The sequence below is a fragment of the Andrographis paniculata genome, unplaced genomic scaffold (assembly GCF_009805555.1).
Source record: "Andrographis paniculata isolate CXL003 unplaced genomic scaffold, ASM980555v1 Contig46END, whole genome shotgun sequence".
NCBI lineage: Eukaryota > Viridiplantae > Streptophyta > Magnoliopsida > Lamiales > Acanthaceae > Andrographis > Andrographis paniculata.
In genome coordinates this window covers 3670151-3683674 of record NW_026137580.1, presented here as the reverse complement: position 1 = coordinate 3683674, position 13524 = coordinate 3670151, and the positions used below count along the sequence as shown (strand labels likewise).

Sequence of the window (13524 nt, the reverse complement as noted above, 5' to 3'; positions counted from 1 at the left end):
AATGCCTCAAAGTCACAAATAGAATCCTCGAATAGCCATACACTCTTGGTCTCCCTCCAGCTTGCCTCAAACTCAGATAATCCATGCCACCTGGCCGGAAACTTCATCGAAAGTGGTTGACTCTGGTGTCAGGCCCCCTTGTCTGCTACGATCTCTTCTGCCACCTTGTTAGCTCTGTTCCACACTAGGGTTAAGTATTTGTACCTGTACATCAGACTCTTATTCATTCCTTGAACACGACCAAGCCGGCGTATCTTCATGAGGCCCACGTCTCCTTTTTTAGACTCTCGAAACACCTTCTTTTGGCCCGTCCACTTCTTCACTCCTTGTTGAGACTTCTCTAGATTGAATCTGACGAATTCTACATGACCTCGCCAATGATTGCTAAGGTGTAGTGTTGGCTGGCTTGGTCCCTCGTATACTCTCACTAGCTTTTCAGCATTACAGACTGGAACTCATAAACTCTCTTGTAACTCAAAGTGTCTGTCACATCATTCACCCTTCCAGGTCAACGCTCGCTCTCGAACTCGGAATCTGAAAGAATGGTACACCACTCCTCCTTAACATCCACTAACCCATTAGGGGACGTCCGGTAAGTAGACCGATGGGCTGGTCTTGCTCTACTCACCAAGTCGATACCATGATTGATAGTCCTACGAGGGGGTAGCCACTTAGGCAGATCATCCCATGTGGTTTCCTCGACTCCGTTAAGGGCTCACCCTAGGTCCTTAGACGGGTCTCCGGCGTCTTGCTTGCCATTACTAGGGATGCTTTCGTCACTCCGAATAGTCGCTAGGTTCGACTTCTTTTCTCTCTGACCTTTCTTAATTTGCTTCGGTTGAGCTCCATTTTCTTGTAAACTGTCACAGTACACAGTGTCCCACCCTCTGTGATTGTGAATTTTTTCTCGTGCGGCACCATTATGGGCTTAATATGGTCCATGAACCTCATCCCTAGAAATACGGCATTATCATCCATATGAGTTATATTAAATAGTTCCATATCTTTCCAATTGCCGAGATGGATGGGCATGTCTCTAGCCATACCAGATATGGAAGTCCACCCACCATTGACTCCTTTGAATCGCCCTCCCGAAGGTACCCATCGTAGGCCAATCTTACGGGCCCGTTGTTCGCTCAGGTAGTTTTCGTCAGCGTTCGGGTCGAGTAAGCATGTCACCAAAACTCCACCTATCCATGCTTTAATGAGCATCCTTCCTCTAAGGGTATTAGCAAGGGCCAACTTTGTGTAGGCCACCTGGCCTTTTGTCGCCTCCGGTTGTAGGTCTACCACCACAATTCCTCCCCGACTTGGACAATCCCTCGTATATTGATCATTGCTCCTACAGACAAAGCACCCGTCATATGTCGGCCTTGGCTTCCTCGCATTCCCGACCCTAGTTGCAGACTGCTATCAAGTCTCATCGGTATCACTAACCCATGGAGTCTGCCAGGTTTGGTCTCCCCCATTTCTATCTTGGTTAATCCTCATTGATTAGTCGTCTTTACTTGACTCCTTCAGCTCAACCTCAAGCAACCATTGAGCGTACATGATTGCCTCGTTGACACTTGAAGGGAGCTTCTTCTTAATCCTCAACTTAGCCCACGGCCTCAGGCCCTCCAAGAATGTCAACAACACCTCCTTAGGGGACATATTTGGCACCTCCAACAATAGATCGGAAAACTTCTCAATGTACTCTTTCAAAGGACCCTCTCGATGCTCTAACTGACGAATTGTACATCATGTCTTCTCCACTGCATCGGCCGGTGCAAATTCTGCCTTAAGGTCACACTTGAATATTCTTCAAGTCGTGATGCTCCCCTCATTGCCATGCATCCTCTTGTTTCGTCTCCACCAAGTACGGGCCAATCTCTTTAAGAACCGAGGTTCTGTTGGATTTTGGCTTCGTCTCCCATGATTTCAGAATCCTCGAAGTATTTCTCCATATCATGGAAAAAATCATCCACAACTCGAGCCTTCCGCTCCCCATAATAACTCTCCGGGCACGGTATATTCCGCTTTAGGGTTGCCGAGGCAACCCCAATCGGTCTCCTCGCCTGAATTTTGGCTAGTGCTGCCCTAAACATTGCCAACTCCTCTTGAACACTCGAAGGTTTCGCAACCTTAGCTTTCTCCATCCTTGAGAACTGGACCTTGCACTCCCCCGTGATCTCCTTCAGAGTGACCACATCGGCCTTCAGTGCCTCGGTAAGCGCCATCATCGTCTGTTCTCGTTTCCAAAACTTCTCTCTCTCGGCATTGATCAAGGTCAGTATCCCATCGTGCAACTCACTGCCCTCGAGTTCGCAGATACGTTACTCGATCTCGTCGAGCTTGTCATGATGATCTCTTATGGTCAGCTCCACCCTGGCCAAGCGGTTCTCGAATGATCCCATGATATCCACAAACTTGTCCCTCGCATTTCTCTGGTTCTGCCTCGGGACCTGGTTCTTAACCTCAAACTCAGCATCAGACTTGTCGGTTGTCATCCCTCAAATGCAGCTTTGATACCACTTGTAACGGGTCGGATGGTTCCTCCTCGAATACCTTCCCGTCGGCCTAGCAATTCGATGACGCTTACGAGAAACTCGCTAGTACAGCCTCGCACACGACTCCACTCTTAGCTAAAAAGCAAGAACACCACAACATGCACGCGGCAAAGTAGAATGTATATTAGCTCTCTCAAAAGTGAAGTGAAGTACAACTGAGGGGTTCTCCCCTATACATAATCACTCTAATGGACCGGGCCTAACGCAGACAAAAGCATATCCACACTCAGATAGATTCTATCTATACAAGATACAGATAAGATAAGCTAAATAAAGAAATACGGATAAAGCATGTCAAACGGATAGACACTAGTTCGGTCAAATGGGTGATCTCGGTACTTCTATAATGTTTCAGAATATTCCAGGAGATTCCGGAACATTCTGGAAAGTCCTAGAATATTTCAGGAGGTTTCGGAACGTCTCGAAGGTTCTTCGCTAGCCTCTCTGTGTTTGCACACCACAGGCTCCTTCGTGGCGCTCCTCGGCATTCTTCGGCCAATATTTCGATCTGGGACACAATAAAGTTTCTTTCCATTTTTCATTTTCTTTATATAGAAGACAATATATGATTTAGGTGTGGGGGGTATTATTCAAATTGTTGATTTTTGCGCCGGCGGTTGTTTTTTACTCTTGAAGCCACTTTTCGCTTTTTTAGGCCAATTTTGGACTCTTATACCAGTTTCAAGTATTATTTTACCTGCATAAATAATAAACATCTTATAAATATTTATTTAAATAAATAATACTTATTAAACAATATTAATTTAGCCAAATTTAAATACTTAAAATAACACCTACATAATGTCTAAAAACATCATTAAAAGAACACATCAATTAATTTAATTTATAAACCAAATAAATTATAAATTAAAAACTAATAAATTAATATTTCATATACAATATGCAATAATTATTGGGATAAATTAATAGAAATAATACCAAAATATAAAATAAATAAATAATTAATTAATTAAATAAAAATAAATTATAAAATATGGAAAAATCAAAGGTTATCATCAAGTAGAAATTGACTTAATACAACATGTGTTGGGTTCGTTTAAGGTATGAGGATCACACTTATATAAAAAATTCATCATCGAGTGAGTAGGAGAGGAGAACATGTTCTTTAATCATCAGATAGTGTAATCAAATCACTCTCAGATTGGGAGAAAACGGATACAAAAATAATTGGACTAGCAGGGACGTGCACTGTTGTACGCGAGGTGACAAAACATTAATATGTATGTCTCCGAAACTTCGTAGAACATATATTTCTCATCAGCGTTGCTAATATCCAATCAGTATTATGTTTCTCATCATTTAATTGAAAGTACTCAAACTCCCAACAAACAAGCACAAATGTGTCATGTACCAGCATGTAAAAGTAGAAACAGTTTCACAACCAACAAAGTATTGGGTTCAAGCCATATCACATCGGATTCAAATTCGCACAAGAAGCCAGTACATGTACCACACTGAAACCCCCCAAAGTTTCAACAGCATTCGGAAGCAAACCCTCGACAAAAATAGGATGTAATCAGTAGCGGAACAAATATTCAAATCCAACAAATAAGAAAGTAAATATGCACAGTGGTCGAAAAGTATTTTAATCCCTTCATAATGAAACAAAATACACTGATTCATACATTTTTTGTACTCCTTCAACTTTATACGTAGCGAACACAAGATTGGGAGAAACATCAACAACACTTCGCGAGTGAGGTTGGATTTTTGGGGTTTTTGGAGTTTCCGAAAAAGGTATTATCGATCTTTCAACCCCACACCCAAACCCTACTTGTCCTCAAACTCATAATTGACAGCAACGATGTCACCAAAGTCGATTTCATAATCGTCGATCAAAGCTGAAGGACACGAATTGATTCCGACATCTCATCTAGCTCATCGTGAAGATGATATGTCATTTCTGGTCTTTTCCAGACGATTCACCAGCGAAGACACTGGGGACAACGGTGTTTTTATTGAGAAGAAACCCTAGACGAATGGTCTAATAGAGAAAGACAGAGAGTGATATGTGAGATCGAGACAGAGAGAGTAGTTAGAAGTTGAGTTGGGTGGATGTTAACCGGGGTAGATAAAAGTATTAATTGTGATGGTGGGATAATTGATTATATTGTATATTATTTCAATTTTTATAATTGTAGTCACAACATAATATATTTATAATATTTTATTATAACACAATATATATTATGCTATGTAAAAATATATATTTATATTTTTATTAAATTGTTGATTGCGTAAAATCTTTAATATAATCGGCACCATATCAGCTCTTTAAAAAAATTTTACACAATATTGTAGTAACTGATACTTTATCCATCCCACTTTTTTCATTAATTATTTCTATTAGATCTGTCCCATCTTATATATCTTTTCATTTTTAAGAAATATAATTATAAATTTTAATTACATTTTAATTTCTTAGATACTAATTATATTATTTAATTATTTAATCTTAAATTATAATTAATTTTATTATACAATAATTATTATTAGTAATACACTATTTAATTATTTACTAATTATATTTTACATAAATTTTTGTATTTACAGTTAACTGGATACAAGACGTAGAACGAAAAAAATATTATATAGATGGCCAAAAAAATATGTAATTGAATTACAATTAATACGATAATAATAACAAAATAGTAGTAATATGCTAATAAAACTTGGCTTTATAATAAAGAACAAATCAATTGATTTGTTTATCCAATTAAATTTTTCGTGAATATGACATGGCATTTTACCAAATTCTCGATTAAAAGAATATAATATAAAACTTGGCTTTACAATTAAATTCATGTTTTGATTACAATTTTCTAACGTATTAATTTATTTATACTATTTTTATATTTAAATTTTATATATTCATTATTTTAAATAACAACAATTAATTTTAATAATTTAATAATTATATAAATATTTTTTAAAAATATATATTAATACGATATTTTGAAAGAAAATTAACCAAATAATTAATTTATCATTTGGGCGTACAAAGCATAGCTTTCCACTAATATAATAATTATTCAAAAAAAAATAACAAAATAATATATATATATATATATAATATTTCTATGTCATGTGTCCAAATTATATTGAAACAAGTGGCTACAAAGGCTCTGTTGAAATTAATATCTCCTATTATTTATTTCTTTATATTTTAGTTTACTCTCCAAAATGGAATACTTTAGAGGCCCTCAAATCAAATTTTTGTATGACAAACTTTGAATTATACGGTTCATATCTTGGAGTTTGAAGCATAATGTTGAATTTATTGTATGTTTAGGCCTATTAGTATTTAGAATAGTTAAGAAAACTTGTTAGTATTTTATTTATTTGTTTGTACATATATATATATATATATATTGTAAACCTTCAATCGAATCGTATTTCCATTCACAATAAGAACACACAAGACAACACAGAGTAACACAACATCCCAAAAATGTAAATATTACTTGCACGTACAGACGGTGTTTGCTTTCAGTTTCAGAATGAATTTTCGATATAATAATTCTAAGCTGGCTGCTGCTGCTGCAGGTGACATGACACAATCATCAAAATTTTCTCTAATGTTTTCATCAAATCAAGCCTCCTCCTCCTAATTTCAACTTAGGAAGCAAACCATCGTTTGAGCTTGTTCGACCCTTGCTTACCATTACCATTACCAATACCCGATTCACTCCCGGAAAATTTCGATCGGTATTTTTCAATCAAAACATCGAGCTTATCCACTACATCTCTTCCCACTGGCTCCATCTTCTTTCTTCGATGCTTCCTCTGCTGCCTCTGTTCGTCGTCAAAAACCTTTTCAGATTCATTGCTGAAGACATTCTTTCTTTTTCTTTGCATTTCATCTTTTCCGTCTTCACGTCTACTAGCAACACTGTGAGTGTGAGTGCCTTCCATAGTTGTTCGTCTGGTGTTCTCCTGACCCATTGCCCACCTTCCTTTCTGCTCATGCCTCGACTCCTCGTCAAATAGCTTTTGCTGCTTTTTCTTTGACTTTGACAACTGCTTGTTTGAATTTTTCTGAGAATGGGAATTTTGCTTCTTTGTACAACTGTCTTCGGCTTCAACAACTGAGGCAAGTTTGTCACCTACTGACGGCATGTCAACATCTTTAAACTTGCGTTTTCTAGACTTCTTTTCAGCATTAGAAACCGCCATGTTTGAATCATCATTTCGAGTATTGTTATGAAGAGCCAGTTGCTGAGATTGAATCCTTTCTTGCCTAAGCTTTAGCTTCTGGACATTGTCTAAAGCAAACTCCACAATCGGACGATGTTCAGAACCAAAAGTATCTGTATGCCACTTAAGAACACTGCATTACAATCTAAGGCAAAGAAAATTCTGACATTCAATATAAAGGAACTTTTTTTTAAGCACAGCCAGATTTCATTGAGATATGATGATAGCTTGGGTATAGAACCACCCACCAAATCATAGAGATGCTAATTTTCAGAAAATATACTGACCAGGATTGTTATTAAGAACTCTTAGGGCGACAAGGGCATGTTGATGTTCGGTGAACTCTATAAATGCTACTCCACGCAGACGGCTTTTTCCACGTTCTTTGTCTTTTTTGGAACCATCCAATATCTTTATCTGAACAACATTAAGGCCAGGCATTAAAAGTACTTCTTGGAAGATGAACACTCAAGAAATTGCATCTTTTGGGATTAGAAACCTATAAACCAGGCCAAACCTGCAAAATTGTGGGCTTTTGCTTTGTAGCTCGAGAGGTGATTGCATCTACAAACAGTTTTTTAAGATTATTTTCTTTCATACTTTTAGGCACATTGTACATGATGAGTCTTGTCCTTGACACACGGAAATTTGGAGACCGAAGTTTAGCTGTCTTATCTTCGTGCAACCTAAATAGAAAACAAAACCAACAAACATATAATGCTCTTAAGATTAGAAGTTAAAAATTCAAACTTCAGACAGTTATTCAGCCATGCACTCAATTGCTAGATGTAAAAACAGCTAAAATAGCCAGGTCAATTTATTATCGAAGCACATACTTCTTGCGTTTTGACATATCACTTTCAGAAACTCCAGCTGCAGCAGGCATCCCTTCCAAGATAAGACCCTCCTGTAAAGTGATGAACCACAATGTTCGAATTAGGTCAGTTAACAAAGAGAACCTATGAATATAATATGAATTTAGTTTAGAATAAGTTGATAAGAATGAGTTGAACCAGGTGATCACCTTTGCCAGGTAAAGATTGCGGTTATCGTGCTCTTGCTTTTTAGCCTTCTCTGATGCTTTATCATGAGCTGTTTTCTTGTCCAATGCCTTCAATACCTTTACGTGTCGGCCTTTAATTAATATTCCCAATCCGGCTACAGTGTTGGCTGCGGAAAATGCAGCATCTGCACCATCTGTTGTTGTGAACTTGAGAAAACCAGTTCCTCTGGGACGCCTGCAAAAACATAAGAGCTCTTTGAACAGAGATACTACTAAAGTTGTTATTAATGATTGTCCAACAAAATGCATTCTTACTTTGTGACTTGGTGAAGCACTGGTATGAAGGACTGCACTTCACCAAAAGCTGCAAATCGTTCTTTGACTTCCTCTGTAGTGATATCAAAGGGAAGATTGCTAATAAATATTGTTCTCTGCAACTCATCTTCTTGATTTGGCTTAGCCCCATCATCACTTGTGGTAGACACCAGGGTGCTGGATGGAACACTGTGTTTCTTTTCGACTGAAATTGATTTATCCTCACTGTTTTCCTCAGACACAGCTTCCAAATCATTGCTGCCAGAAGCATGTTTAGAAGATGATGATATCAAATTCTTAATTACATTTTTGGCTATCTCAGTCTCTTCCTCAAAATCTACTTCAATGTCGCTAGTGTTCTCCTCAGATGAATCAGCTTCATCCACATTATCACTTCCATGCACTTGTGATTTTTGGACTGGCTCCCCATCACTATCCTCTGATCCACTACGGCTTCCACCATCTTTTTCATCTCCTGTAAATCCACATATTGATTGAGTGAATGTAAACGCCCCTGCCCATAAGGCACAAAACATCTACTTGAAAATACACAAGAATTGGTGGAAAATAAATAAACCAGCCGGCCAATCAACTGCTGGTACTTTGTGCAAAATATATTTAAATTAGTAACAATGACAGATTAGATGAAGCTGAAATCATGAAAATAATTATTGATTCCAAAAAACCACTAAGAGAACCGGGAGGAGGAAATAATAATAATAATAATAATAATAATAATCATAATAATAATCAAAGAGGAAATAAAGTCAAATACCATTGTCTACTGCAGCAACAGTATCATTGCCAGAAATATAAGTTCTCTTTGGAACAGCCCAATCAACAGCAATTGGTCTTTTACCAAAACTTTTCCCATTGAACTTCTGGATAGCCTGTCAGTGGTGAAAACCAAATATATTGAACTCGTACAAATATATATGCAAACAGTTGTCAACTTCCCATTTTACGTAATGAAAAAGCAGAAAAAGTTCTTCATCTAATTAAGTTTCTAGAAACAGCATCATTAAGAAAACACGTAACATACTGTTTCTGCCTCTTGTTTTGATGTGAACTTAACAAATGCATATCCTTTGGATAACCTGCAAAATGCAACAACGAGGAGAGTACAGTCGAGCACAGACACACAACATACATAGATACTAAACGATTGATAACAAATTCAAAGGATTACCCAGTCTCAGGTTTTCGAGGAATAAAAACATCCCATACAAATCCTGCAGCAGAAAACATATCTTTTATCTCGGTTTCTTTGGCCTGCAACCAACCGTTTGAAAAGAAGTATATCAGCCATGTTTAAACAAAGAAAATAGACAACTCATTATATAAATATAAAGCATTATTAGTAGATTAAAACAATGTTCATCAAAACTGAAATCTACTCAGATAAGGATAAGAACCTTAAATGGAAGATTTCTCACAATGAGTTTCCACTTCTGAGTTTTAGACCCCTGGTCAACACATCAATTGTTAGAAACTATGCCAATCAAGAGAAAAGAAGAGCTAGTAAGTTTAGATTATTCTTTCACATCATTTAAAATAAAATAGTAAGTGCTTTAGCCAGTAAGGCAGTTCATTATGTTGGTTTTGTGGCCCTGAAATGAAATATATATGTGACCAATGTTGTTTAGGTGAACCAAATACTACATTACCTCTCCCCCAAGCTGGCGTGCCCAAACAGATCCTCCATGTATCTCTTTCTGGTGTAAAGCTGCCACACACTCACGAGCTGCTTTTATACTTCCAAAGAGCACTGATGCAGCATTTATTTTGCACCCATCTCTTGCTAGTCCTGAAAATATTCACATATCTCAGTGCCTATAACCGTAAAACTATTCAAATACACTATAGCAAGTATGCAAAATTGCAAATATGTAAAGTGGTCCAAATAAGCAATTGGAATTTATTGCAGGGAATATGGAAGGCATTAAAGCAAAAGAGTCTCGCAGAAATACGGTCTACCAAAATTAATAACTGCTAACAGTTTACCGTTAATATAATAATTACTTAAAATGGAACAAGCAAAACTACTTGGATAATCAGGAAGTGTTTTTGTGACCAGCCATGTCATTATTTGAAGAAATAAGGTTCATATATTTTACCATGACGCTTAAGTTCTTCTTCTGGAAGAGGGTATACAAACGAGCAAACAGTCCCGAATTCCCTCGCTTTGAAATTGATTTCCCCAGCCATATTAGCATTAACCAGACCACCTAATATGACTGTCTTAGCAACCCTGTTTAACAAAACAAATGATACTAACTCAATAAATGTTGGTGATCTATAAATATTGCGAAATACTCCTTAAATTATTGAATATACTGCATGATCAAACTAAGCCTTCAAAATTAAAATTTACATAAGGTTATCAAATGGTTCTTTAGGATTCTTTATGGAAATACCCTCAACCTTCCATTAGATACCCAAGAACTATCATAAAATTGTGAAGACCATGATGAAGGAAACTGAACTTGAGGACTCAAATACTGCAACTCAGACTCTAAGGGTCAATTGTGGAAGTTTCTAGACCACCCCTAGCAGTAGCATTAAGGTTTAAAAATCAAATAAAAGTTCTGAGATGGTAAATAGTATCATGCCTCAAACATAATGAGCCAGCACAGCTTCTATAACAATACCGTACAGTAATTTTTATTTACTATTTATCTTAATCAGAATATATATACAATATATAACTAAAATTAAAATTGATTTTTAACATAATATAAAAATTTGATTTGATTTTCTTTTTGGGGGGGGGAGGGGGGGGGGGGGGGCAAAATCTCCCAACCATACACAATGTATATAAAACAGTAAACCTTACTATGAGAATAACTTGGTTCACAGTTTTAAGCAACTTGTCAAACCTTTACCACTCAAACTACAATTAACTGGGAAAAGGGTAAGTAAAGTGCATGCTTCGCAGTCCATTGAGGAGTGGATAACATGTTTCATGGATCTACACAAGCTTAAATTGACTTACAGGAATGTGAGGCATTCTTACCAACAATTTGTAGACAGCTTACTTAGCAAGACAACTAGGGCTGTTTATGTCTATTCTAACACAGAATTAAACCAAACTATAGTTATGAATATCGTAAACTGAAACAATAATTGTCAACAAATATATATGATATGCATTCTATCACAAAAAGGGGTAATAAAAGTTTAAATATGCTAACATAATTAACATAATTTAGCAATTATAACGTTTCAGAAAGGGTCATAACCTTTGTTTTTCAGAACTTTTCACTTCCTCGGGACGAATACTAGAAACTGCAACGGCTTTTCTCTCATTACTTGACTCACCTGATATTTTCAATATTAACAAGGTCAATAACAAAACAAGCAATGGTGTGCAAGTGAATGATATCACCACATATCATATGGAGACTTGAAACTAGAACCTTTTGCATGGAATTGCGAAGCCTTGTCAGTTTTGCCTGCCACTGTAACAGCCTTGTTATTCTTGGGTTTAACAGCATCTCCAGATTGAGCTGAAGAAAATCAAGAATCCAAACCATAATCATAAAACAAGCAATGGTGTTCATGTGAATGATATCACCACATATCAGATGCAAACTTAAAAGTAGAACCTTTTGTTTGGAATTGCGAAGCTTTGTCAGTTTTGTCCGCCACTGTAACAGCCTTGTTATTCTCGGGTTTAACAGCATCTCCAGATTGAACTGAAGAAAATCAAGAATCCAAACCATAATCATAAAACAAGCAATGGTGTTCATGTGAATGATATCACCACATATCACATGCAGAATTAGAAGTGGAACCTTTTGCTTTGAATTGCATAGCCTTGTCATTGTTACTCTCTAGTTTGACAGCTTCTCCAGATTGAACTGAGAAAATCAAGAATCCCAAACATAGCAATAGAAATTCAAAAGGATCATAAACTTGTAAAAGTTAAATCTGAAACAGACACGTAAAGGATGCTACAGTTTGAAAATAACACACCTTCATTGTCTTTTGTTCGACGCTGTTCAAGAGGAGCACGATGCATGGCATGTTTAACGACAATCTTTCTACCTCCAACAGCTGAACCATTTTTCAACTCAATGGCACGATTAGCATCTTCAATGGCAGCACTTAAAATTGAAAATCAATATCAACACTAGAACCACTCACAAAATCCAGAAAAATTATTACAAAAGCAAATTTTACTTACAATTGAACATAGCCAAACCCTCGATGCTCACTTGATCCTAATATATAAGCAAGCAAGCAAAAATCGATCAAAAATAAAAGCTTAGTCCAGACACAAAAAGTTTTTGCTACAAGAAATAAAACACTATGATTTTTTAACTTCAAAACAAGCTATTTCAAAATCAACTGGTCGTCCACAGCATTTAAAATAAGAAACTTGTTTCATGTGATCCTCAAATTCAACGTGGGCGTTAGATTAGCGTACCTTTTTTGGTAACCATAAAGCATCTTCTTATTGGTCCAATCTCACTGAAAGTTCCTTCCATCTAAACAAACATTCACAGGAAACAATAACATAATGTTGTCATTACATTAGTAGGCCTATCCAAACAAATTGTTTCATCGCACATCTATTGCATTGCAGACATAACCAGCTCAGACAACTCCAACCTAATCAAAATAAGACACAAACACACACTCAAAAGTGGGATTCTGCACCTGATCAGTGGTGAAAGAGAAGGGTAAATTGGCAACAAATATGGTAGACGACGGACTGTGGTGTTTGTCGCTGCCGGCCACTTCATTCTTCTTTTTCCCCATGCCTGCCTGCCCCGACTGATTAGTGACCGCTCCCTATCTCTCTCTCGCAAAAGTGACTGGCCAGACGGCGGAGATCCTGCGGCGCGGCGAAGGATCGATCGGTCTCGACACTCTTGTCTTGTCTTGTCGTCTTGTATATATAGGGTTTGGTTTGTTTTCTCCAATTCCAATTTGGGCTTAAGTAGCCGCCTGCGGACTAGACTACCTTTAACACTCAATATACGGTGTACTATTTTAATAAATTAAAAGATAATATTTATTCCGCCACTTATGGCTTATTTGGTTCAAAGATTTTTTTTATTGGATTGAGATTTTACGATATTATTTAGATCTGATAGTATTTATTATGTTTTGAACTTATTATTTATTTTATGTTTAGTTGGTAAATTACATGGGATTTATATTTTCAAATCCAGTTTTTTTTACAGATTAATTGAAAGATTTGGATTTTTGATATTTTAAATGAGTTTTATTTATTCTGATGAATTAAATTTTACATTTGTTCTTTTTTTTCCGGTAATTTTATTTTTTACTAAATTTAGTGTATTCTAATAAAAAATAATTAATACAATTTTTTATTAATAATAAAAAATATAATATGTATATAGATTCATACAAAATATATACAGTAATATATAATATACTACAGTATGATTTAATTATTTTTTATAC

At 36.4% G+C, this 13524-nt stretch overlaps 1 protein-coding gene across 2 annotated transcripts; it reads right to left on the bottom strand.

Moving 5' to 3' along the window:
* Positions 1-5939: 5939 nt before the first annotated feature.
* LOC127252535 (uncharacterized) lies at positions 5940-13008 on the bottom strand. Of its 2 annotated transcripts, none has more exons than XM_051276747.1 (20): positions 12751-13008; positions 12518-12578; positions 12275-12311; positions 12064-12194; positions 11883-11948; positions 11694-11783; positions 11505-11594; positions 11328-11406; positions 10203-10336; positions 9753-9892; positions 9501-9551; positions 9275-9357; positions 9128-9182; positions 8861-8975; positions 8086-8599; positions 7792-8005; positions 7604-7674; positions 7285-7453; positions 7055-7184; positions 5940-6880 (listed from the first exon to the last, which is right to left on the bottom strand). In XM_051276747.1, exons 1-20 carry the CDS (start codon positions 12850-12852, stop codon positions 6189-6191), a joined length of 3024 nt encoding a protein of 1007 aa, XP_051132704.1. In that variant the 5' UTR covers positions 12853-13008; the 3' UTR covers positions 5940-6188. The 2 variants fall into 2 exon arrangements, with proteins under 2 accessions (XP_051132704.1, XP_051132705.1); XM_051276748.1 differs by having other exon boundaries at positions 8086-8560.
* Positions 13009-13524: the final 516 nt, after the last annotated feature.

Coding starts and splice junctions, on each gene's coding strand:
- LOC127252535 (XM_051276747.1), bottom strand. CDS start 12,852: ATGGGGAAAAAGAAGAATGAAGTGGCCGGCAGCGACAAACACCACAGT. Junction 11,407..11,504: donor TTCGCAATTCCATGCAAAAG/GTTCTAGTTTCA, acceptor TGAAAATATCAG/GTGAGTCAAGTAATGAGAGA. Junction 8,600..8,860: donor TGTTGCTGCAGTAGACAATG/GTATTTGACTTT, acceptor CCTTATGGGCAG/GGGCGTTTACATTCACTCAA.